This window comes from Globicephala melas, chromosome 20 (assembly GCF_963455315.2).
Source record: "Globicephala melas chromosome 20, mGloMel1.2, whole genome shotgun sequence".
NCBI classification, from domain to species: Eukaryota; Metazoa; Chordata; class Mammalia; order Artiodactyla; family Delphinidae; genus Globicephala; species Globicephala melas.
This window is the reverse complement of record NC_083333.1, coordinates 39632061-39658885: the sequence shown is the minus strand read 5'-3', so window position 1 is coordinate 39658885 and position 26825 is coordinate 39632061. Positions and strand designations below refer to the sequence as shown.

Sequence of the window (26825 nt, the reverse complement as noted above, 5' to 3'; positions counted from 1 at the left end):
TTACGTAATTAGAAGGAGACGGGAGAGAACGAATTCTGCTCGAGTTTTCTAACAGGCGCCTGACCCCTTACCTCTACGCTTCCAGGTGCGGCTTATTATGTCACAGTGATTGCTGTACTAGGGTCGGAATCGCTACCTGAGGCCCGAATATGAGCGCAAGATAGTGCCTAAAAGAGTCGAAGGAAGAGGGCCCATTCCCTCACCCTTTCCGTCGCAATGGAAGTCTCCAGTTTTGGTAAATGAAAGGGCTGTGGGGGCGGAAACTACGATTTCCAGCATGCATTGCGGATCGAAAGGCCTTGGCCACAGTGTCCCTTGGAAACTGTAGTCTTATGGAGAGGAACTTCCGACACTGGAAGCGGGCACGAGTCTCGCGACAGCCCAGTTGACAAATTGAAGAGCTCCGCCCGCTTATGCACGTCAACAGATATGGATTGGAGTGTTATGTTTTAGTATCTTGAGAGCGGATAATAGGCTAAAGAACCTACAAATCCTAGGAAGACTACAATTCCCATCCATCCCCGCGAGTCTCCGGCAAGTCGTCCTCTAAGGTCGGTGACCTAACTAAGGTCCGGCGCAGCTTTTACCTGGGAAGGGGAAATCGGCCCACGGCTGCGCACTCGTAGTTCCGCCCCTTTGCCCCAGTGTTTGTTGTTGTTGTGAGGTTCTGGCTGCTCCTGACCCGCCTCCGCCAACTCATCTTCGACCAATCAGTGGGGTGGTAGTTTTGAGGGACAAGTAGTAGGAACCAATCATCTTGTCGGAAACCCAGAGACGCAGGGGACTAGGCCCTGTCTCTCTCCGCCATGTTAGATTCACCCCGCAGGGATAGCCCGAGAGCTGGCTGCGGACGGTTCTTGCACTGGCCTCGGGCAGGCGCCCCCCGGGGGCGGGAAGCTGGTAAGGAAGCAGTTGCGGTTACCTAGGGGTGGTGTCACGTCGCACTGAGAGGGCTTGGGGAAGTTCAAGGGAGGAAACCTGCAAAGAAGAGGGGCGACTTTTTCCGTGTCTGGGGCCAGCCGATCTTTTCAGTGACCGGATGGGAGAGCAGTTCGTGTTCCGAGGGGCCAAGGGGGCGGATACCACCGGAGGGATGGCGGGTCCGTGGCTTAGAACGCCTGGCTTCTGCTGAAGGACGCCGAGACTCCCCAGCACAAAGAGGGCCTAGGCAAAGAAAACGAGAGAGAGTCTTCAGGGGTTGGTGATACTGTCTTGGGGACATGGAGTGCCAGGAAAAGTTAAGTGGAAGACTAGGATGAAGTTTCCAAGGAAAAAAAAAATGACACTACCCACACAGCCTCCTACTCCCCCTCATCCCACTTTTGGGGAACCTCATAAGGAAGTCTCCTTGGTCAGGGACCTCTGGTATTGGAAAGACACCGTTTTTCCTTTTTATCGAACACGCAGCTTTCAGATCACACATTTTAACTCCAGGATAGCTTGTACAGGCCTCCGGTGGAGACAGTAATGAAAGCTCAGGTTCCCAGGTCAGATTCATTAAAGGGATTTTTGATATCCTGGAAAAATCGACATAGAGGAAAAGCTGATCTGTGCCAAGCAAAGATGAGCCAGTGGCATGAACTTAATATAATGCCAGTTAACGAAAGCTGAAGGCCGAGGCCCCAGCTACCTGACTTTACTAACTACAGGGACAGAGAGTACTAACGATAGCTTTGGTATTTCCACAAGTTCAAGACTAATGCTCTTGCTAAAAGAATTTTCACATATAAGGCAAACCGAAATAGGCAACTCTTTATGAAGACCTGGATATGGTCCAGCTAAACTAGAATCTCCCACTTCCTGTTTTCTCCTTGCCAGCCAACTAGTTGGATGAGCTCCAAAGTATCTAAACTAATTTCCAACTGTGTAATTTGAGAAAAGGCAAAGAAGATTAGTTTCCTTTTGGACTTTAAAAAGTGTGGAAGTGTGTTTCTCAGAAGTTGAAAAGTGAGAATGTGTTTTAGAATATCCACTTTTGGCTGAGTGAATCAGTCACCTAATCTCCCTGATTTTTTGCCCAAGATTCTGGGGAGTTGCCAGGAGTTCTGTCCAAATTTTAAGGACCCCAAGAATTGCATTCCATATGAATGAAATACTAGATGTCAGCAGGATTGGTGCTAGAAACTATTTTGGTGGTGAACTTGGCTCTAGGTAGAGAAAAAGGATGGAAAATGTTGGAGGATGATTGTCTTTGGATTAAAAAAAAAAAAATCCCTGATCCTCAGAGAATTGAATCCTCAGAGAATTCAAGATCGTTTTTAATGACAGTTGTATTGTTTCACAGGGCAGTTCCTTACACTGTGGAAAACAGGACTATTTCAGGCCCTGATTTATTACGATAATAACTTTTATATTTGAGTACCGTTTTCAAAGAAATAGCATACACATTTTTACTTGATCCTTGTGATAACATCCTTGTGAGGTTAGCAAAGCAGAGGTCTTAGACCTATTTTACAGATTAAGGAACTGAAGCTCGGAGGTTAAAAGACTTGCTCACACTTATATGGCTAGTAATGTGCCAGAGCTGTGTCTGGAACCCAGCTCTTCTAAACCCCTGTGATCCCTCCCCTCATTACACTGTAAACTCCTGAGACTTAATCTTGTTCCTCTCCAATGTCCTGTGCCTGGAGCAGAACCTGGCTCTTTGTAGATGCTTAGTCAAGATTTATTGATGAATATGTTTTTTAGAAAACATATAAACATATAAAAAAGCTGGCCTTTTTCATTACAACTTACATTTAGATTTAAACAATTTTTTCATAAAGTCAAAAAAAACCAATCTAACAACTCATAAGTAATCAATCCTTAAAATTCTTACCTTTTAGAGGTAAATATTCAATTATTTTGTGGATGAAATGAGTTTGGTTAAAACAGTTGACTACAGTCAATCCATATTGGGGGGATGGAAGGGTATAGATGAAATGAGGGTAGCTTTGAGTTGATCATTGTAGTTAGATGTTCACTACTCTCCACTTTTATGTATGTTTGAAATTCTCCATAAAAGAAAAAAAGTAGCCTACAAAAAAAACAAAAAACATGAACTTCGATGAAGGTTGTTGAATGCTACCCCTGTATAGTTTCTTGGCGAGTGGTTCAGCCTCTAACTTGTTGTTAAATGGATCTAATAGAGAACTTTGGTTGCTCAATTTAGGAAAGGGCTGCTTTTCCAAGAAAAATATAGACCATCACTTTCAGGCTTTAGAAATGTAAATTCCCCAAGGGTAGAGACCTACGCTTACTCATCTTGGTAACCTACTAGTAAATATGTAACAGTAGGTATCTGTTTAATTAAGCAATCATTATAAAGTTCATAAAATCCTAAAGGATTTTACAAATGTTAGATGATTTCTGTGAATGTGGCCAAAATTTACATTCTCTCTGCAAACATATGGCAGTGAGATTCGTTTTAAGCCACCCACTAGACTGTAAATAGCAAAAGAGCAGGGACATTATCTTCACACCCACTGCTGTGTCCTCCTAGCCTAGCCTGTATTAGGTCCTCACAAGTATTTGTTGAATGAATGTTTATGCAGTTTATAGAACTCTTTCTAATGTGTTTTCTCTCTCTCATCCATCCTCTCTTCTCTAGCCCCACAGCATGGAACCACAGGTTACTCTAAATGTGACTTTTAAAAATGAAACTCAAAGCTTTCTAGTTTCTGATCCAGAAAATACAACTTGGGCTGATGTGGAAGCTATGGTGAGTGTTATTTTGTTTTGTTTCTCCATCCTTTAAGCATAAATATTTTTTCCAGAGATAGCTATTTTTAGCTGTGTCATATTTACCATTTCTGGGCCTTTTGGAAAATTATTTTTGACAGGGGCTTGGGATTCATATAGGAGATGTGCCCTGGTAGAGGAAACAAACAAATTCTTTCTGAGGCGTTTAGAAAGGAAAGGTAAATTTATTTTTTTAAGTGAGATAGGACTTAGAAATCCTGTTTATTTTAGAAACAGGAGGCCTGAGGAATGAATTGGTGTGGATTCCACCCTAACGAGGCCTGAGGTGAGTGTTCTCTTGCTTGAGAGCAGATAGGTTACTGTGGTTTTTGAACCACCAAGGATATAATTTGTGTTTTGCAAGAGCTGATCGATTGCTTTTATTGCTAGGTCAAAGGATGAATATCTCAAAGTTGAGCAGGAAAAACTCGCACGGGTGTTCAGATAGCAGCTCATCTATCACTTTCGTTGTTGTTAGTGCTTTTCCTCTTCTTGGTTTGCCCTTTGTACTCTTCTGTTTTTGTTTGATTTGCAGTAGTGAATGTTTTACTTCCTGTGTAACTGTGTTTGTCTAATGAAACTCTGTGGTAAAAACCTAGTTTTACCTGGTTGGTAAAAACCTACTTTTCTCTGGTTATGTGTTATGGTAACCAAAAAGGAAAAGAAATGGTGGAGAGACCTCAAAAGATGATCTGATCTCATCCTTTGTCTTCCAGGAAAAATATTTCCTTTATACTACCCTGGACAGATGGTTATCCAGAAAGTTGGATCTTGTTTGTCAAATGATCTGAAAATCAAACACAGCTATCTTTTTTTTCCTAGTAGTTAAATGAACTGACAGCTTGCCTTTTTTCTTTATCGTAAATTTTAAATTATAAAAGTGTAATACCTGCCCATTATAAGAAGTGAAACAATCCAAACATATATAAAGAAAATGTTAATATCCCTCCACTCCCCATACCCTCCACCCGCTATTCTAGCCTCTTTGGGGGTAACCAGTGTTAACAGCCCTGTGTGTACTTCCCACATTTTCCATGTTCATACAGTTATCATACCATACTATGAACATTATTCTACAACTTGCTTTTTAAAAACAAAACAAACAAAAAAAACAGGAGAAAAACAAGTAGTGGTTTACTAACATGCATACCTCCTGTATACATGAGTGATACCCAGGAAAACTGAGTAACTCCACAGCTTGCTTTTTTTAACCCAGCCTGTATTATAGACACAGTTCTCAATGAATAGACAAGGATCCAAGCTGCTGGTGGTGTTATACAACAATTTAACCATCCCTTATTGAAAGATTGTTTCTAGGGTTTTTTGTGGGTTTTTTTCAATTGAGATATAGTTGACATATAACATTATATTAGTTTCAGGTATACAATGTAATGATTCTATGTTTTCGTGTATTGCAAAATGATCACCACAGTAAGTCTAGTTAATATTCATTACCACACACAGTTACATTTTTTTTTCCTTGGGATGACATCTTTTAAGATCTATTCTCTTAGCAACTTTCAGATATACAATATAGTACATATTATTAACTGTAGTCACTGTGCTGTACATTACATCCCCAGGACTTTAGTTTATAATTGGAAGTGTGTACCTTTGACCACCTTTACCCATTTTATCCACCTCCCATTCCCTGCCTCTGCAACCACCAATGTGTTCTCTGTATCTATGAGTTGATGAGTTGTTTATTTGTATTTAATATTCCACATATAAGTGAGATTATATGGTAGTTTTCTGTCTGATTTATTTCAGTTAGCATAATGCCTCAATTTCCAAAAGGTTGGGTTTTTTTTTCCTTTTACCACTATAAAATAAACTACAGGAGATCCCTCTTTGTATATATAACGTATACACTGTTCTATAGGGTAAAGTTTCCCAAAGTGAAATTAATGGGTCACCAAGCATGTGACTTTAAATTTTCATAGATACTACTGCATGCTTTGCAGAACAGTGGTAGGACCCCACAGAAGCACATGACAGTGCCCTGGATCTTTATCCGCATTGGATGTCTTTTTGTTTTTGGCCGCAATGCGTGGCTTGCGGGATCTTAGTTCCCCAACCAGGGATTGAACCTGGGCCCTCGGCAGTGAGAGCCCAGAGTCCTAACCACTGGACTGCCGGGGAATTCCTCAACATTGCATGTTACAGCTTTAAAAATTGTGTTGCCATTCTGTTGAGATGACATCTCATTGCTTTAATTTAGGTTGTTCTGACTACCATTAAGGTTAAACATCTTTTCATGTATTTGTTAGGCATATCTGATTTCTTCAGTGAAATTTCTGTAGATTTTGGCCCACTTTTACCAGTTAAGATCTTATGATTAGCAGTTGCTTTTTGTGTATTGCAGATATTAACCCTTTGTCTCTCGTGATTTGCAAATATTTTTCCCAGTCTATTGCTTGTCTTTTGACTTTGGTTTTTTTTTAACCATGTAAAATGTTTAATTTTTATGTAGTGAAATGTCAGTCCTTTATTTTATGACTTCTAGGGTTCTATTACAACCTGCCTTTTTGATAACTTGATCATATAGTGTATACATTTCATTTGCAGGTAAAAGTTTCATTTGATTTGAACACTATTCAAATAAAATACCTGGATGAGGAAAATGAAGAGGTAAAGTATATTATGGTACCCATGACCAGGTATCCAGAATAGGGATCTTATTTCTCAAGAGGGATGTGGAGCTCAGAAAGTTCAGAATAGTGTTTATCTCATTTGTGTAGGAGTTTAAACATATTTGATAATTGTATGTTCTAAGCTGATTTGTGCCATCTGAGATGGAGTTGAGAAATAAGGAAGCGACATTAAAGAAGAAAATCTGAGAGATAACTTTTAAAACTATATAGTGATCTTATGTTCAACTGTATCACAAGCTGCTATTTAGTTTCTAGTAATAAAAATAATAATGACAAACCCTTATTGAGTGGTTACAATGTGTCAGACTAACAACAGTACTATTATCATTATCTCTGTTTTACGCATGAGAAAACTGAGGCGCCGAGAGTTTAAGTAACTTGCACAAAGGCACAAAAGCTTGGAAATAGCAGAGTAGGGTACTACTCATACCCTCTGATATACATACTTTATATCCTCTGGCTCCAGAGCCCAGGCTCCTAGCCACTATATTATGCTGCTTCTTAACTACCTGAAACAAAGGAGGATATAATAGTTAAGCAGTAAAATTACTTAATTATTCACATTTAGTTCAGATACTGGAAAAGCTGAATGCCTGACCTGAGGTTTTGTATCTATCCTGTGAGGCTGGATATGCTGAATTGCTCAGTTGATGAGAGGTTTATAATTCACTGTTGCTTTTTTTCCTTTTACAGGTATCCATCAACAGTCAAGGTGAGTCCCTGAGAGAACCTATTCAGGTTTATTTAAAAGCCTTAATCTGATCATAGGCATTGGCATTTCCATTTCCATTCAAATCTTGTTGCAGTATTTATTTTAGAGTAGAATTTGGTATGCAATAAATGCACTCACTTACCCATAGGCATTAGTTACATAGGAGAGCTTTATTTTATAACAGTTTTTTGTGTATAGGTTGGTGCCTTGATTGGACCCAAAGGACAGCTTTAATGAGAGGTTCTCTTATATTTAAGATGCTAATGTTTTGAAAAACATGTTTCCCAATTCAACATATTTAACTTGTTTTCCTGGTATTGCTTTTGTCCTTGACTTGGTATATATATTAAAGTCAAGTTATAAATAAGATGGTTGGTTTTTGAGAGCATGGGGTGCATTTTCCCACAGGAGCAATGTTATATTTGAAGATTAGGTTCCCAGGATAGCCCCCAGAACCTTATTTTAACCAGCTGAAATGATAGTATTAACACCATCCTTTAACTTCCTTGAGTCCTGAGCTTCACTAAGCCTAGAGTGAGGGAGCTGGATTGAGTTTTTGTAACTGGAAGACTCTAGTAGCAGAGAGAGGGATTTAAGGGGGAGAACTAATTTGCAGGTAGCTTCTGTTTATGATGGGATAAGAAGGGAATTTGTCAGCAAAAAGGTAGTAGCTGTTCATATATAAGGACTGTAAGCTAAGAATTCTTAAAAGTAAGAATTGTCCGTGCTTAATAGAATCTTTTGGGCTGGTAAAAAAATCACAGTATGTATATTTTTGTCCTTCTAGGAGAATATGAAGAAGCACTTAAGGTAATGATCATTTCATCTTATTTTCAAATAATTTTTTAAATGTTTATGGACTAAAACTTGAGCCTGAATTCCATTAGCCATGTGGAGAAACTAATGACTATAAACACAGCAAAACCCATTTTTAGGGAGACTGTGATGAGTTCAGCATACCATGCAGCAAAAGATACCTCCTAATATAAAGATTCTTTCCAGTATCATTGCATCTCATTGCTGGTCTTGATGCCACTGTACTGGCATTTCAAAATTGAAAGAACTCTCTGAAATGATGCTTTCTGGTTCACATTTTTTATCTCCTTCCTTCACCTTGTTCCCTGTCAAATGTTACACTATAATGTGGAAGAATTTAAGGTATAAACCATCCATTTACAATCTCTTGTATGTCAGTGATGAATTAGAGTATTCCTCAAGGTCACTTATTTAAGGTGTGCTAAGCTGACCTTTCACTGACTATCCTTTTTGAACTTCTAATCCAGGCTGAGCCATTTTCCATAATCACTTTTTGTCTAGGGAGGGAAAGGCAAGATTTTTTTTTAAATCAGGAGCTGGATTTACCCTTCCTGGTTTTTGATCAGAATTGCTATTCTGAGTGCCAATTGTTTCAAAAGTTTAGCCAATGTCTTCTTGGTTTTTACGCAGAAATCCTCATTTACCAGCCAGTCTCTTGGTTTTAGGCATTCAGGCCCTTTCCTGGTTTCTCTTAGTTGAAATACCCGTCTCTGTTAGTAATTTTTCATGCTTCGTAATTTCCCTCTGCAGGACTTGGGATGTGTGTGTATATATAAATATATAATATATAAAAATATATATAATACTGACTTAAAAATCAGATTCTGCAAAGTACATTTTTTTTAATCTGTGCCAAAAATGTGTTTTCAGAGAAAATCTTATTTTCATACTCAGACTTTGTATTGTCACTCATTTGTATAGGTGCGCTTCGTTACAGCACGGGCCCTGCCCCCACCATTTGGAAGTGTCACACACACACACACAAAAAGCCTGTACAAAAGACTGGCTTCCCTTCTTCCTGTGACCTTGACCTGTCCCACAACTTCCTAACACTTATTAATTTATGAAACTTTTTCTCAGCACAGTTTTGTTTTGCATGTCCATTGGATTACAAACTTTATTAAAAAATATAGAACAACAACAAAAAGAAATTTCCCTCTGCCCCAGTTTTCACGTGATCTTCCTAGTTCCCCTTTGCTTTTTTTTTTTTTTTTAATTTATCTATTTTATTTACTTATTTTTGGCTGCGTTGGGTCTTCGTTGCTGCACATGGTGTTTCTCTAGTTGCTATGAGCGGGGGCTACTGTTCGTTGTGGTGCATGGGCTTCTCATTGCAGTGGCTTCTGAATTCTGAATTCCATTAGCCGTGTTGCGGAGCACGGGCTCTAGGCGCTTGGGCTTCTGTAGTTGTGACTCACGGGCTCTAGAGCACAGGCTCAGTAGTTGTGGTGCACGGGCTTAGTTGCTCCTCAGCATGTGGGATCTTCCTGGATCAGGACTCGAACCCATGTCCCCTGCATTGGCAGGCGGATTCTTAACCACTGTGCCACCAGGGAAGCCCTTCTTCTTTGCTTTTAAGCTGTTCTAACATGATGTCTCCCAACACCCCTTTACTCTTCTCCAATCTTCTGGCTTTTCTTTTTCCATATTCAGAAGCTATAGTAGTTTCATTAAAAAAGTCATTTAAAAACTTCATAATTCTTCTACCTTTCTCACAGCCACTATTAGTTTACCTATTCTGTCAGAAATCTTGGATCTCAGCAGTCTAGAGTTTATATAAGCCTGTCTTGCCCTAGGAAGCAAGACTTTTTCTACATACATTTTTTTCTGTAGTAACATATAATACTTAAAATTCCATGTTTATATTTTGACACAGTTCGTTGTAGTTGTTTCTTGAGCAATTTTTTCCACAGACTCTACCAAATATTTTAGAAAAAGCTTCTTGGTTTGTGGTCTAGAGTAGGAGTTGGCAAACTATAGCTGGGAAGCTGGCCATATATGTATGTGTGTATATATATATATATATTTAAAATTTTTTGTAAACATTGTATTTCATCTGAATTTAATATGATACAAAAGTATTATGTGCTTGAACCTGTCACCTAAATAGAAGGTTCTTTCAGTTCTCCAGGCCAACCTTCCTTTAGAGGCAAATAAGAAACAAATCACCTCACACCTGTCAGAATGGCTGTCATCAGAAAGACCACAAATAACAAATGTTGGCGAGGATGTGGAGAAAAAGGAACACTTTTACACTGTTGGTGGGAATGTAAATCGGGGTGGCCACTGTGGAAAACAGTATGGAGGTTCCTCAAGAAACTAAAAATAGAGCTACCATACGACCCAGCAACTCCACTCCAGAGTATATATCCAAAGAAAACAAAAACATTAATTTGAGAAGATATTTGTACCCCAGTGTTCATAGCAGCATTATTTACAATAACCAAGATATGGAAGCATCCTAAGTGTCCATCAACAGATGAATGGGTAAAGAAGATGTGTGTGTGTGCGCGCGCACACACACACACACACACACACACACACACACTGGAATACTACTCAGCCATAAAAAAGAATGAACTTTTTCCATTTGCAACAACATGGATGTAACTTAGAGAAATAGGTCAGGGAGAGAGAGACAAGTACTGTATGTTATCACTTATATGTGGAATCTAAAAAGTAAAACAGGGACATCCCTGGTGGTCCAGTGGCTAAGACTGCACTCCCAATGCAGGGGGCCCAGGTTCGATCCCTGGTTAGGGAACAGATCCCACACAGTGCAACTAAGACCTGGCTCAGCCAAATAAATAAATATTTTTAATAAATAAAATAAACTAGTGAATATAACAAAAAGAAACAGACTCATAGATAACAGAAAAGAAACTAGTGGTTACCAGTGGGGAGGGACAAGAAGGGTAGGGGATTTAGAGGTGCAAACTATTATATATAAAATAAATAAGCTATAAGGATATATTTTACAGCATGGGGAATTTAGCCAATATTTTATAATTAAGAAAGGAAGAGAAATCACATTATGTAGCGTATATATAGATAATTTGCTTTTACAAAAACAAAATATTTGGACATTTTATATTCAGTATAGCTTAGCAATCCAGTTTCTGTTGACAAATTTAGTTAACTGTTAGGAGGTATAGTACATATTCAAGAGAACTTAATAGCCCACAGATATTTTAACCCTTAAGGATGACATGTCTGATTTAATTTTGTTTCTGTTTTTAAAGAAGATACTGGTAAGAATTCGCTGGTGGTCTAGTGGTTAGGACTCCGAGCTTTCACTGCTGAGGTCATGGGTTCTGTATCTGGTTGGGGAACTAAGATCTCGCAAGTCACGTGGTGTGGCCAAAAAACAAAAAAGAGATAATACTGGCCCTTTGTAGTAGAGGCTTTGAGCTGCTTCTCTCTCTTTTTTCCTCCTAATTCTTGTTCTTTAACAGCATGCTTAGCTCGTACCTGTTCACATTCTTCCTGTGCTGTTTGATTTGATGTTTTCTTTTTCTTTGGAATAGCAAGAGAATTTACTCTTATGCTACATTGTTCTTCTGGCCGAGGCTGCTCAAAGCTACCGTGTTCTTCAGACAGAGTCTGGTCAATACTATATTGCTCTTCTGGCAAAGGTTGATCTACGTATTCTTCTTACAAAGGCTGGTCAACTTGTTCTTCTGATAAGGACTGGTCAACTTTTCTAGGTGGCTTCCTGAGTCTTTCCTCTACAACTAAGTAGAGGTGCTTCAGATGATCAGGATATAAATCTGTGAACTGTGATTCCTGTGAGATTTGAGCCTTCATTTCCTGTCGTAGCAATTTCTTATAATTTTTCTGACTTTTTAGTTTTCTTCAAAATTTAAAGCCTTCCCTCACGAACTTTCCCCACGAAGGCCTACAGATGGTTGATGGTTAGGTTGCCATGTGCTCTGTTTCACATTCTTATTTCTGAATCCTGCCAACAGCTCCTTTGTTACATGTCCCAAAAATCCCTGTCTGCCACCTTGCTGCCAGCATCACCCTGGCCACATTTTTTTTTTTTTTTTTTTTTTTTGCAGTACGCGGGCCTCTCAACTGTTGTGGCCTCTCCTGTTGCAGAGCACAGGCTCTGGACGCGCAGGCTCAGCGGCCATGGCTCACGGGCCCAGCCGCTCCGTGGCATGTGGGATCCTCCCGGACCAGGGCACGAACCCGCATCCACTGCGCCACCAGGGAAGCCCCACCCTGGCCACATTTTTATAAATAAAGTTTTATTAGAACACAGTCATGCCCATTCATCATGTATTGTCTGTGGCTACTTTTGTGCCACAATGGCAGAGTTGAGTAGTTGTGACAGAAACTGAATGGCCTGCAAGCCTAAAATATTTATTATGTGGCCCTTTAAGAAAGTTTCCTGGGTACTTTCTTGGTGGTCTGGTGGTTAAGACTTCACCTTCCAATGCAGTGGGTGTGGGTTTGATCCCTGGTCAGGGAGCTAAGATCCCACATGCCTCACAGCCAAAACACCAAAACATTAAAAAAATAGAAGCAATATTGTAACAAATTCAATAAAGACTTTAAAAAAAAAACTAAAAGTTTGCTGAACAACAAGGATGTACTGTATGGCACAGGGAACTATATTCAGTGTCTTGTAATAACCTATAATGGACAAGAATCTGGAAAAGAATATATATATGTATATATATAAATAACTGAATCACTTTGCTGTGTACCTGAATCATTGTAAATCAACTATACTTCAATTAAAAAAAGAAAAAAGAAAGTTTGCTGATCCCTGACCTAAGATAATAGCTTTCAGACTTTTTGGACGTGGAATGCTGTTTTTAAGTGGAATCTTAAGAAGTCTAATGTGTGAAAATAGATAAAGGAAGAACAAATCTTGTCACTGGGTAACAAGTGGGAGGAGCTAGAACCCCACGGACTTGACCCCCTAATCTCTTCTTGGACGCTGGAGTACCTTCATGGAATCTCAAATGCTCCTTGAAGTAGAGTTTTCAAAATAGGATATTTAAGAAGATGCTCTTCAAAAAGAGGTGACCACTTAAGCATGCTTTCCAAAATACTATTCTTAGTGGGAAGGTAGACGCTTAACTTTGGACATAGCTTTAAGTTTCCTGGGTCTAGAATTGACTTTTGAAAAGTTGAAATTAGAATCCGTAAGTGGAGTCCTACGTAAAAACCAGTTAATAGATGGTAACTAGACAAACTGTGGTGATTATTTCACAATGTATATTTGACATTTTCAAATGTCAAATCATTATGTTGTAACCTGAAACTAATATATGTCAATTACACTTAAATTTAAAAAGTTAAACAGAAAAGTAGTAACCCAATTAATGAAAACATCTCACCTAATGAAGAGCTACACTAAAACCCTTTTGTTTTTAACAAAACCATTCCTAGTTAACATTCTTGGCCAAGAAACAGCAGACTGTTAACATATTTGTTATTTGATTTAATAAAAGAAGCATGAATCTGATATTTTCCAGCATATTTTACCACACCTCTTCTGTTTAGGTGTCTTTGAAATTTTATTTAGGAAAGGAGAATCACACAATATTGTTTTTAATTTCATAACGTATGCTCTCAGATGGCAGTTAAGCAGGGAAACCAACTGCAGATGCAAGTCCATGAAGGCTATCGTGTTGTCTACGAAGCCCCACCCCCAGTTGGAGCAGAAAAACGACCAGTTGCAAGGACAGGGAAGAAGCCACTTGCACATTATTCTTCACTGGTGAGAGTCTTGGGATCAGACATGAAGACCCCAGAGGAGCCTGCAGCACAGGTACAAAGGGAATGGACCTGTCTCTATGATTTTTCTAACCTATGTTTCATTGTCTCTAGTCTAAGATTTGAGCTGTTCATCAAAGATTTGGGAGTTGTTTTGACTGTCTCCGTCTGACTTTTTGAAACTAGTAACAGTGGTTACTTCTGGAGAGGAGCATGAATAGTTTGACATAAAGACTTCGGTTTTTCCTATACTCTTTCATGCTCATTTTTTTTGACCATATATTTATATTATTTGGCAACAGAAACCTCAAAGTAATACATTTCAGGAGATTTACTTTAAACAGAGAAAGAAAAAAACTATCTCCGATTGTGTTTACTTGCAGCAGTTTCCACCTGCTCCACGTGACGCAGACCAGCCTCAAGACAAGCCCCCAGATTGGTTCACAAGCTACCTAGAGACAGTGAGTGTTCTTTCTGGCTTGGGTTCTAATGGCAGTGTTGGAACGGGTGGAATGTGGAAGAAACAGAAAGCTAAATCCAGATGGCTGCTGCCTCTGGTACAGGTGAATGAAGAGTAGTAGCTAATAATATCCAAACTAGAGTAGTTCCAGTCAAGAAAGTTCCTAGCTTTTGCAATAATGTACTAGAAAAAGGGGGGAGTTTAATTCTAAGGATGTAAGGGAAAGGGACAAATTTCTGTGCTTGAGAAGGAAGAGTTAGAAATTTACTCATCAATGGATTTTTTGGTATTTTATTTGAACCAGTTTAGCTATGGAAGGAATAGACCTTTTTTGCTTTGTTTCTGTCCCTTCATTTAATAGCTATTATCTGTTTATTATGCTCTTATGTTATACCAGAGGTGGTGAGGTTTCAGGTCTATTTGATATTTTCATGCCTTTTTCCAGTCTTGGAACTGAGGGGTTTTTTCCCCCATCTTCTCTGTATTCTAGTTCAGAGAGCAAGTGGTTAAAGAAACGGTTGAGAAGCTTGAACAGAAATTACGTGAGAAGCTTATCCTCCAGAATCCATCCTTGGGTTCCTGTCCTTCAGAAGTCTCAATGCCTATTTCAGAGGAAACACTGTTTTTGCCAGAAAACCAGTTCAACTGGCATATTGCTTGCAGCAGCTGCCAAAGGAGGATCGTCGGTGTGCGCTACCAGTGCAGGTAAAGCAGTAACTGGGCAGTGAATAGCTCTTAGTAGAACTTACAGCAGGCGGGCCTTCTAGCATTCTGGGAGGTACCCTCTGAGCACCATCCATAGCAGCTCTGGATTGGAAACAAGCTACTCTTCACCCACAAGATAAAATAACTATTTGAAGGGTATTCAGATTGTGGTGTTCATATATACTTTCGAATTAAAAGAGCCAAAATTAAGTTCCCCAAAACAAAATTGGATCCCCAAGGATTATCTCCGTATTCCAAATGCTTTCATATCTCGTTTTCTCCCATAGATTGTCCTTTGAAATAGGTACAGGTGAAGTGTTACTATCCTCATTTTATTCATGAGGATTGAGACATGGCATGGATGGGTGATGTGCTCAGGTTCCCACCTAACTGGTAATAGAGCAGATAAGGAAGTCTGGGTCCCTATCGCCCAACCTCAGGTACTTCCCACTGTTCCTTTCTTTTCCTCATAGCCTCTGCCCATCCTACAATATCTGTGAAGATTGTGAATCGGGGCCATATGCCCATGACTCCAACCATGTCCTGCTGAAGTTGCGGAGACCTGTTGTGGGTTCCTCTGAACCCTTCTCTCACTCGAGGTTCTCTACTCCTCGTCTTCCTGCTGCTCTGGAACAGGCCAGGTAAAACCATATGTGCATGGGATGCTTGTTCTCTGTTTGGTTTCTTGGTTTTGGTGACAGGGTGTGAGTCACAAAACTACAAATAGTCTCTTGGGAATTCCCTGGCAGTCCAGTGGTTAGAACTCCACGCTTCCACAGCAGGGGGCACGGGTTCGATCCCTGGTCGAGCAACTAAGGCCCCACATGCCACATGGCACAGCCAAAAACAAAACAATAAAAGCACATAGTCTCCTTAGTTCCCACTCCTTTCCAGTTGATGTGCAATGACGGGGATAATTATCCTCCAAAGCTAATGAGATGGAAATGAGAACTACAGAAAGAAATTAAGAAACTAACCTAGAAGCTGACGCTGATGGAGACCACAAGTGGCTCAAAATAGCTTCAGGATTTTTTAAATATTTATTCATTTATTTATTTAGGCTGCACCGGGTCTTAGTTGTGGCACTCAGGATCTTCATTGTGGCGTGGGGGATTTTTTTTTTTTTTTTTTTGCAGCATGCATGCACAACCAGGGATTGAACCCGAGCCCCTGCATAGGGAGCGCAGAGTCTTACCCACTGGACGACCAGGGAAGTTCCTGAATAGCTTCAAGATTTGTTTGTGAGATTTGTTTTTTAAGACTGTGTTTTTTATCTCACAGGCTCCAGAAACAGGTTGACAAGAACTTTCTTAAAGCAGAAAAGCAAAGGTTGCGAGCTGAGAAGAAACAGCGTAAAGCAGAGGTCAAGGAACTTAAAAAGCAGCTTAAACTCCACAGGAAGATTCATCTGTGGAATTCGATCCATGGGCTCCAGAGCCCCAAGTCTCCTTTGGGCCGACCCGAGAGCCTGCTGCAGTCTAACACCCCAATGTAAGCCCAGGGCCAGGGCGGGAGCCAGGACTTTAGGTCCAGCCCTCTAAACTGGAACTTAAGCCAACTTCTCTCTTATTTATTGGTAACCCATAACACCCAAACCCTTAAAACTTCCCGTTTTCCGATCCTAGTGTTCTTAAAGGGTGGTTTGGTAGTTATCTTTGACACTTGCTTTGTTGCCTTCTTCAGAAAAACAGAAACCAGTAAGGTTCAGAAACTGGCTGGTGTGACCTCTCTTCACTGGAGGCAGTCTGGATTTGAAGCAAAAGAAGCAAATATTTTAAGAGCCCAACTCTTTAGTTAATTTATGGTCCCTTTTAGTTATCCTCACCATAGTTTTTTAGCTTAGGAGTGAGGTCCCCTTGGGTTTTTTTTTGTTTTTTGAGGTTGGTTTTTGGGGTTGTTTTTGGCGTGCGGGATCTTAGTTCCCCAACCAGGGATTGAACCCGCGCCCCCTGCAGTGCAAGCACGGAGTCCTAACCACTGGACTGCCAGGGGATTCCCATTGTTAGTATTATTTTTAAGGCAAATGCATTGGTACATCCTCCAGGGTCACTGTCTGTGTCTCAAACCACAGTATTGGATATTCAGAAGACATCACACCCAGCAGCAAGTGACTAAATATTTGAATTTCTGTTCAGGCTCCCTTTGCAGCCCTGTGCCTCAGTTATGCCAACCCTCAGTGCAGCATTTGTGGATGAGAATTTGCCTGATGGGACTCACCTCCAGCCAGGAACCAAGTTTATCAAACACTGGAGGATGAAAAATACAGGAAATGTAAAGTGGAGTACAGACACAAAGGTATTTTTCCCCACAAAACGTGAAGGTGAAGTGATCTGAGGTGGCAGTGTGTTTAACTGACAGGCTTTCTTTCTCTTGTCACTATTCTTTTCAGCTCAAGTTCATGTGGGGAAATCTGACTTTGGCTTCTACAGAAAAGAAGGATGTTTTAGTTCCCTGCCTAAAGGCCGGCCATGTGGGAGTTGTGTCTGTGGAGTTCATTGCCCCAACCCTGGAGGGAACATACACTTCCCACTGGCGTCTTTCTCACAAAGGCCAGCAGTTTGGGCCTCGGGTCTGGTGCAGTATCATAGTGGATCCTTTCCCCTACACAGAGAGCTCTGATAACATTGAAAAGAGCATGATCAGCTCAAGCAAAGGTGCTGATCTCACCTGCCAGCAAGAGGTGAGCATTGGAAGGGTGACTAAAACCAAAAGAGCCCACTCACAGCTGGTGGTTCTTCAGAAGTCTGGGGAAGCCAGCTTCTCCCCTCCTTCGAACACATCGTGTGCTTATATTGGGCCTAGTCCTCAGGGGCTCTGTTTGCATGTCCTTCGCATCTTGGTGCAGGCATCCCTCAGTGCTTTCGTATCTCTCTGTAGTGATGTGTGGCTAGCCTCTGTGCTGCACGAGGGAAAGCAGAGCTGCCTGGCCTGTGGGCCTGCTGAGCTGATGCCTTTGCTGCTTAACAGTCATCTCTCCTGTATATCCCTTGTGTATGTTTCCTAAATACTAATGAAGTCTTACCCTGGTTGTTACTTGGTGCACAGTTTTTTCAGGCAGCTTCCCTGTTTACTACTTAAATTTAGTTACCCAGTGTTAATGTCCTGGTTTCGACTGTTGTTTTTATGGTTAATCTAAGCTATTGTCATTAGGGGAAGCTGGGTGAAGGGGGTAATTAGTAAACTCTCTATACTGTTCTTGTAACTTTTCTATAAGTCTAAAATTATAACAAAACAAAAAGTTTTAATACATGCAGTGCTTTTGTTTTTAGGGAGGCAGCCGTCAGCTTGCCTTTTGAGTTCTGTTGAGGGCCTAAAATGTGTCCCAATGGTTTATCTCCATAGGAACCTCTTCTTCCGGCTAAAGAAGAAATTCCACCTGGTGAAACAACTGAGCAGGCAGAAGGGACAGGAACCTGCATCCCACAGAAGGCCAAAAATGCTGCCAGCGAGAGGGAGCTCTACATCCCATCTGTGGACCTTCTGACTGCCCAGGTGGAAGACTGAGCACTTTGAGGGGCGAGTGACAGAAAGCCCTGGGGAAAGAGTTCTGAACTTGTTGAAGAAAAGGCGGTAGAGCCATAGGTGGTGCTCAGGAAGTTGGAGATACGCCCACTCTGATCTAGTCAGATGCACTGAATAGCAAAATCATCACCAGTGGGAGCAGGCTTCTAAACTAAATGTTTCGTCTTTGAATTGGGAACTTACCTTGTGCTTCCCACCACTTCCCTCTAGTTGCCTCTTCTTTTCTGCCTAACTGGTTCACCTTCACCCCCACTGCATTTGCTCTCTTTCCTGCCATTTGGTTATTTGAATGCCTACTTCCCATTTAACTCTTCTTGTTTTCACTTGACTGATGTGAGGCATGAATTTGAACAGAGTTAAATCTGGGATGATACAGAACTCAATGGCCTGCAGGACCCATCAAGACAAAACATGGCTCTAGCGTGTGCTGCGAGTAGTCTAACCTTGTGCCTTTTTTTTTCAGGACCTGCTGTCCTTTGAGCTGTTGGATATAAATATTGTCCAAGAGTTGGAGAGAGTGCCCCACAACACCCCTGTGGGTAAGAATGTCACTCGGTCCACCTTGCTTATTTTATTAACAGGCCCCAAAATACTGCAGCCCTGACTCGGGTAGTTGGTATTTTATTCTGAGGAAATAGTCGGCAAGGATTTCTCCCACAATGTGATGTTAAAACTGCACCCATTGGTTCATTTTCCTTCCTCTCCCTGTTGTCAGAGGCAACAATACCAGTTTGTGCAAAGTTTCCCCACCATAAAGGGACCCTCTTCTCCATTTTTCTCTGGATATTTGTGTCCCTTTGTTCTTTTGCATTCATGGCTCTGTGTCTTGGCCATGGTCTCCCAAAGCCAAACAACCGTTTATGATCCTTCCTGCATTGATGGATCTGTCTGAGATACTTGTGTGCCTAATGGTCTGGAGAAATTCTTTAGAACGCCTTGAAGTGTACCTGGGTTTATTTTAGCCATGCAGGAGGCAAGAAGCCTATGAGCTGCTGTTTCTGGACACTGACTGTTGATGATGTGAAGCTTTTTCATGGCTGATGGTTCTCCTGTCTTCATTCTCCAGATATGACTCCCTGCATGTCTCCTCTGCCACATGACAGTCCTTTAATAGAGAAGCCAGGCTTGGGGCAGATACAGGAAGAGAGTGAAGGGGCGGGATTTAAAGAACTTCCTGGTAAGGGGTTAAATATCTGTAAAGTATTTGCATCCTCCCCTTCCACACCACACCCTGTTGTTACACATACCCCCTACTAATCTTACCTTGCTGTGTGAGCGGGTTTTCTGTAGGATCTCATTTTTTGAAGTCTCCTCACCTGCACATGGCACCAATAGCAGCTATTCTGTGGCATCGCATCAGCATGGGTACATGACTAGAGAAAGATCTTCAACACTTCAAACGCTAATTGCAGACAAAGTTCATGTCTTTTTCAGATTCCACAGTGTCAGTAAAGAAGAGGGCTGAGAACATTTCTTCAGTGGAGGAAGCAGAAGATGACCTGAGTGGGACCCAGTTCGTGTGTGAGACTGTAATCCGATCCCTTACCTTGGATGCTGCCCCGGATCACAAACCACCTTGCAGACAGAAGTCCACGCACAGTGAGCGTCCCTGAATTCCCCACCCACCCACCCCCCAAAACTGAGGTGACGCCTGACTTGTGATTGCCAGACCTGAGCAGATAAAAGTGCTCTTCTTTACTGAGAGTAGTGGAGATAGCGGGATCTTTGTTAGAATTCGGATCATGGTTGTTTCTTTGGGCTCTACATATGCTACCTGACCATTTTATTTATAGCATCAGGAGCAAAGCAGCTACCATAACTCATTTCTGTACTTCTTCAGGGGCAGAATTTCAGTTGCACACCACAGAGGAGCAGCAGCCGGTTGTGCTGCCTGGATTCTGCAGCAAGGAGTCTTCTTGTAAGTTGACAGAGCCCCTCAGCAGAGACCCCCACTGGCAGCTGAGTTGTCTCCTTTCTCCAAGGGCAGCAGTCAGGAAATAGTGGGCAGAAACAGGAGCACCAGACTAAGTTTCTCACGGTTAAATTCTGCTCTAATAAATTTCTTTGTGGCAGAAATTTTTAGATGTCAGATAGGTAGAACCACTGTCATGTATTTCAAGTACTATCCAAAAACTCAAATTCTACTCCATCAAAATAATGTGAAAAAATGTCTTGTGTTTATTATAGTGAAATTTGACCTATACCTTTAAGCATGATTTATCTCACTTTTTCATTTATGTATCTATATTTAAACTGTATATTTTTTAAAATATATGTATTTCCTCACACATACTTGTGTACAGATGCATAACAAAAAAGTCTGGAAGGACTTACGCCAAAATGTTCACAGTAGTTATCTCTGTTAAGGTTATAGGTACTTTTTTATTTCCTTTTTTTTTTGTCATCCATGTTTGCCAATTTTCTATCATGACTACTCATTACTTCACAAAGAAGAGAAGGAAAGTAGTCATACAGTCCTGAAGTATTTACCACCAAACATTTTCTCTTCTTATAGCGCTGTTAGCTAGTATATCAGTTTTGATTTGAACCCGTCTCAGTATGTTAACCATCACGTGAAGAGGAAAAGGGATGAGGCCTCCTTGTTTTAAGATTCATAGTGTTCTCAGAAGCCTCGATGTTTCTGCCAATGTTGTTTTTGTGAACTTTGGTTCTATGTGGCTTTGCGTAGGTTTAGAATATGGCCATGACCATGGTTTCAGCAGCCCTTCCCTCTGGTTTGTCCCTGTCCTCTGGGTTTCATAATTATAGCTCATGACCTACAAGGCTTGGTGGGGTAAGGGTAGCACAGGGGCTGCTTTTAGCTTATACCTTAAAATTGGTTGCTTTCATCCTTTAGTGAAATTTGCCCCACCCGAAGAGGGACCACTTGGAGACGAGAGGGAAGAGATTGTCCGTATTGTTGAAGAAGAAGCTGTCATGGAGGAGGAGGAGGAGGATGAGCTCAGAGATGAAGTTCAGAGTCAGTCCTCTGCTTCTTCGGAGGATTACATCATCATCCTGCCTGAGTGCTTTGACACCAGCCGCCCCCTGGGGGACTCCATGTACAGCTCTGCCCTCTCACAGCCAGGCCTGGAGCGAGGGGCTGAAGGCGAGCCTGGGGTTGAGGCTGGGCAGGAACCAGTCGAGGCTGGGGAGAGACCCCCTGGAGGGGAGAACCAGCCACAGGGGCACAGCATCAATGATATCCTTATGACCTCACAGACTCTGGACACAGTGCCCCTGACCCCAGAGGTGGTAGGGCCTTCGCCACGGCTGCCCAGGTACCATCCACACCCCGCTCTGCTGGGCTGTTCTCCAGAGGTGGAATAAAGAGAGAGGATTCAACCTGATCTCAAAACCTGTTTCTTTGTCAGCAAGGGAAGAGTCTATTTCCCATAGTAAAGTCTGATGAATAAAAGTTGTACTTCCCAGTATTTGTGTATTCTGGATTTAAAGAAATACTTGTTTCAGTTAACCTTAATTATCTGAGTATAATCTATCTACTTATGTTTTGATCATTGAGAGCCAGTTTTTAAAAACAAACATCCCTGGACCTTCCTCCCTGTTCTGTTGACTCATGGGCAAAGGCAGCAAAAACTCTTTCTCATACTAATCCAAACAAAGTAGAATAAGAAGTTTAATCTGTTATGGAAACAAATATACTACAAAACCCAGATAGAAGTTACTGTTTTTCTCTACTGGTTCTGTCTGTATCACTGCTCTCTCACAGTATGGAAAATGGTGGAGGCTTGACTATAATTTAAAGCATTCTCCCAGGGAGCTAGATATTTTCTTTTATCAGCACCACTTGATACAGGGGGAAGTGACCAGACTGAAGCCAGTCTTTCTAGCTTGACTGTGGCTGAAGAGGAAAACCAGAAGAAGAATGAGCCCTTCTCACCTGATCCCTAAATTCAGACATGTGATCTGGATCAGAAATGTGAAGCCTCTGTAGAGAATTTGGCACTGCTGTGCTCTGTTTACTGTTTCTCCACCGTTACTGTAGGCGCCTTTTCAACTTACTTTCAATATTGTGTCTTTCTGAAAGGAGTCCTCCGTATGCACAGCATCATGGTTCCCCAGGAGTGGATTTACCAGTTACCGTACCAGAAGTTTTTTCAGTCCCTGATCAGAGCAGAGGAGGTAATGACCAGCCTGAGCTTTCTCTTTTTCTGTGCTCCTTTCTAATGGAACCAGGTATAAATAGGCACTCTATCTTTGTGACTCTTGGCAGTTTTTAGAAACTTGCCCTATGACTTTTTCTGTGCTCCTGCCTCATACTCTTTTGTTCTATCTTCTAGCTTAATATTTATTAAACGAGATCCCATAGAGGTTGGCATTGTGCTGTAGTGGAAAGAACACAGGCTTTGGGGCCAGACTAGTCTAGGCTCCAGCCTCAGCTCCACCTTTCTTCACCGTGTGACCTTGCAATGGTTCAGCAGGGTTCTAAGACCTGAAGGTCTGTTTCCTTACCTACAAAATAAAGAGACTAGCACTTTGAAGTTGTGAGTAGACCCTCAAAGTCACTTTCCTCTCGTCCTCAAAAAACAAAACCTGAAAGTACTTAAGAACTAATAAACTATTGTGATAGGATTATAGAATTAATTTTTCTGATTCACTAAACAGTCACCTTGCATTGCATTCTGGACAGTTTTCTTTAACATTTACTTAAACCACCTGCAAAATTTCTCAAATATTTAAAAAGAAAGAAAAAGAGACTTTAATCGTTGCAATCAGATTGCCACCTGCCTCAAAACTAGCCTTGCTGTGATTAGGAAACACCAGGGGGTTATGGGTGCTGTATCTAACCAACAGCTCTTTTGCTTTTAGAGCTCAGAGGCTCATCAGGACTTGTAAACAGCAGACAGAAGAGCTCTGACCACTCAAGGTAACGGGGGCTTCCTTGTGCAGCCCCTCCTTCAGAAGCAGAGGGATATCCTAGTATTGCCTCCGCTTAAACGAGCCTCTCAGAGCATGTGCCAACTGCCGAGAGCGGAGGAGAGCCATCATTCCTTCCTGTTCTTATTTCCTCCTAAAGCTTGCGAGCAGCACTGAGCAGAGGACTCATGTTGATGTTTAATAAGAGTGTTCACATTCCAGACCGGGAGGAAGTTCCCTCAGATTCACCTCCTGCTTAGTACCAGAGAAGAAGGCAGGAAGGCCCAGCCCGCTGTGCATCCTTGTAACTTTTTCGTAGACACACCTGCCTCTCTGCTCCCAGTCATCTCAGAGCAGTGTCACGGTGGGCTCCTCCCTACGTAGAGCGTTCAGAAAATCACATTTCCTTTGGGAGGTGTTTCCTCTGGGATGATAACTGAGCATGCAGACTGCCAGGTCCTCAGTGTGCCGCTGAGCACATGAATTTCCAGCCGGGGCTGAAAGCTGGCATGCTAACCAGAGTGAGGCGCTTTCTGCAGTGCCCTGCCCATGTCTTGCAGCAAGCAGTAAGAGCTGGGCCCTGCATCAAGCCCAGATCTGTAGCTATAAAACTGATAGGAAAATAGGCCCACTCTCCTTTTACGTCTGACTTTTTTCTCGGGGAAATCTCATTTTCTTCCCAGGATTAGAGCCCAGGTTCTCCGTAGGAAGATAACGATTCACGTTTCTTTAGGGAGACAAATTGGCTTTCCCCGCAGGCACCACCACGGGAGCAGCATTGCTGGAGGGCTGGTGAAGGGGGCTTTGTCTGTTGCCGCCTCTGCATACAAGGCCTTGTTTGCTGGACCACCGGTCACTGCACAGGTCAGTGTATGTTTTATTTTCCTGAACCGAATCCTAGTCACCAGTGAAAACAGGGGCGTCTGCCCGGGTTGGAGAGAGTAGCATGGCATCGTAGCGAGCGTGAGCTTTAAGTTTAATCTTTAACACGCAGCTCTGCCACTTTCCAGCTGTATGACTTTGGCTAAGTCACTTGAGGGAGGAAAGAAAAAAGACCTAACGTTGGTTGCGGACCTACTGTGTGGGGGTCACTCTCCCAGGTACCAGCACTACGAGGTGAATCAGACACCAGTTCCTGCCCAGAGACAGTGGGAGATAAGCAAACGGACATTTATCTGTGAAACTTTTGAAAATTGCAAAGCACTGTAGAATGTAAAGAATCTTCCCATTCAATTAAGAAAAAAAAAAAAACGTTTATTGTGCAGTGTCAGATACTGTGCCAGTGTTCTCAGACCAGTGGAACACCTCAGCCTGGTGTCGGCCCCACGGCGGGGCCAGGGAAGGCGTCCTGGCAGATGACGCCCGAGCTCAGTCCTAAAGGACAGAATGAGTGTGTGCCAGGAGAGAGGGTTAGAGAGGTCACTGTAGACAGAGTAGCCAGTACAGAGACTTGGAGATGTGAACCTGGAAGGTGAATTTGCACCAAGAAGAGAAAAGACCAGTGATGTAGGTGGGATGCTGTGTTAAGTGATTTTGGCTTTTATTTTTAAGACCCGTGGGAGGGACTTCCCTGGTGGTCCAGTGGTTAAGACTTGCGCTGGCCATACTTTCTTCCAGTTTCCCATGCTTTCTTCCAATTACCATCTCCTCTCTTGCTCCTTCTTGCCCCATCGTCATGATTACCTTTAACTTCACAGGGTTTCCAGAGTTCGTTAGCATCTTTTCCTTCATCTAGTTCTAAAGACAGTTCGCCAGTCACCTGGCTCAGAGTGCAGACGTACCTAATCCAAAGCAGGGCCTTCCCAGTCCTTCCTTATCCCCTCAGAAGACCCATTAGTATTGGGTGGACAGGAGTGCCGTAGCCCGGCACCTGATTACCTAGTATTTTGAATAAATCTGGAAGATGAGCATGCCTTAACAAGATAAACACAAATTATATAAAAAACGTTGTTCCGCTTTTCTTGACTCTACACAGCCAGTAGTTTCCGAAGATCAGACAGCAGCCCTGATGTCCCATCTCTTTGAAATGGGATTCTGTGACAGGCAGCTAAACCTAAGGCTGCTGAAGAAACACAATTACAACATCCTGCAGGTTGTGACAGAACTCCTTCAGATCAACAACGACGACTGGTACAGCCACCGCTACTGAGGAGTGACCTCGTATTCAATAACTTTGCCTGCTGCTCAGAGACGATCTTTATTCTGTCTTGGGGGTGTGGGGTGGAGGCCCTTGCTTATTTTTTAATCTGATGAATCTACATAGAGCCCATCATTGAACTGTCAAGACAATACCTGCCTTGCGGTATTTTTTGGAGCACATGAAAGGCCGGAACTTAAACCTTCCCTTTAGACGTTAGATGAATTGTAGGAAGAGCATTTTTCACTTGATCTGGATAAAACTCTTCTCCGTTTTAGTGCACTGAAAAGTGCAACTTAAACTCCCTATAGAACCCTTTTTCTTCCTGCTTGTACTGAAGTTGAGTATTTTTCTTTGCTTAATTGTGGATGTTTTCAATGAGGATATCTGTTCATTGTCAGCTTATAAAAGAAATTAACCTTGGACGTTGTTTTCAAGAATTACTCTCATAATTTTTCTAACCTATCCCAAGCTTCATAGCTGTGTGGTGTTAAAATAACACCCAGGGTGCGCACGATAGGAGTTTTGTTCCTCTTCCCTTCTCATGGAGAAAGTCGTTCCCCTGCAAGTCTTAGTAACAGGGCACTGTTGTTTTTCAAAAGACCCCCAGTGATGCGTTTAGAGTACATCCACCTTCCGGTCTCTGCACTTCTGAGAAAGGAGCGGGGAGTGTGCGCATTAACCCAGCAGCACCTGTTGAGCAGTGTCTGTCGTAGCAATTTTGCATACATTTTATTTTATTTAAGGGAAAGAATTTAGGTAGTGTGAAATATTTTGCTAATGCTACAAAGAAGGAAAGAAACTTTTCTATTAAAGGGAAAAGTAAGTTTAATAGTTACCCTTTTTCTTTATGTCGGGGGGCAGGCCTTTACAGTAGAGTGGGCGGGGGTGTATAGGAACATGAGAAAAGTGAAAGGCAGGCTCCTGTGTGAATCATGTCAGTGAAGTTCAGGGGTGGGCAAATGAGTGGGTGTGAGGCTTAGGCCATCCTGATGGCCTCCTGAATGTTTGCAATCTGTTCAGGAGAAGCTAGAACAAGAAAAAGAGGCTGGTGTTTTGCAAGACTTGGATGGGAGCAAACTCACTGAAAAAGTTTTGGTTTAACCCCAGGGTACGCGAGCGGGAAGGAGCTCGCTTACAGGCTCCTGGTCCTCGCGCTGTTTTACAGAAGGGAGTCTTGGGTACAGCTAGTAAAGAGGTGTGACAAAGAACACTACAGATTTTAGTCATAAAAATTACTTGCAGAAAAAGAAGACTCTGACCCCCAGCCTGAAGGGGGAAGGATAGTAAAATAGTATTACTTAACCTGGTTTGGTATTATAATGAATGGTGATTTAAATTAGTCATTGGCCATAATGATGTTTATTTACAGTATAACTCTTGAATGCTGTGAAATAAGCCAGGATTCAGACTGCAAGCCAACCAGCCTGTTTATTATTTAAAACGTTTTTGTGGGGGGTGGGGGTGGGGGGTGGGCTTCTGGGTAGA

At 41.9% G+C, this 26825-nt stretch overlaps 2 protein-coding genes and 1 pseudogene across 6 annotated transcripts in view; 1 reads left to right on the top strand and 2 right to left on the bottom strand.

Moving 5' to 3' along the window:
- The window catches only part of BRCA1 (BRCA1 DNA repair associated), a 64044-nt gene extending 63833 nt beyond the window's left edge, over window positions 1-211 (bottom strand). The window contains exon 1 of the mRNA XM_030840105.2: window positions 72-211. The gene's annotated coding sequence lies outside the window, so the exon portion shown is untranslated. The remainder of the gene's footprint in view (window positions 1-71) is intronic.
- On the top strand, window positions 35-26790 carry NBR1 (NBR1 autophagy cargo receptor). 5 transcript variants are annotated; one of them, XM_060289965.2, is made up of 22 exons: window positions 35-551; window positions 3590-3700; window positions 6289-6351; window positions 7068-7086; window positions 7874-7896; window positions 13496-13690; window positions 14019-14096; window positions 14586-14800; window positions 15274-15441; window positions 16082-16291; window positions 16936-17095; window positions 17190-17480; window positions 18143-18292; window positions 18786-18861; window positions 19389-19499; window positions 19757-19921; window positions 20163-20240; window positions 21180-21603; window positions 22371-22465; window positions 23153-23210; window positions 23959-24064; window positions 25176-26790. In XM_060289965.2, the coding sequence occupies exons 2-22, from the start codon at window positions 3599-3601 to the stop codon at window positions 25347-25349; spliced, it is 2961 nt and encodes a 986-aa protein (XP_060145948.1). In that variant the 5' UTR covers window positions 35-551; window positions 3590-3598; the 3' UTR covers window positions 25350-26790. The 5 variants fall into 5 exon arrangements, with proteins under 5 accessions (XP_060145948.1, XP_060145949.1, XP_069900675.1 ...); XM_060289966.1 differs by lacking the exon at window positions 35-551 and adding an exon at window positions 764-900 and having other exon boundaries at window positions 14022-14096; XM_070044574.1 differs by lacking the exon at window positions 35-551 and adding an exon at window positions 764-900.
- Window positions 11180-12868, bottom strand: LOC138842473 (thyroid transcription factor 1-associated protein 26-like; annotated as a pseudogene).
- Window positions 26791-26825: the final 35 nt, after the last annotated feature.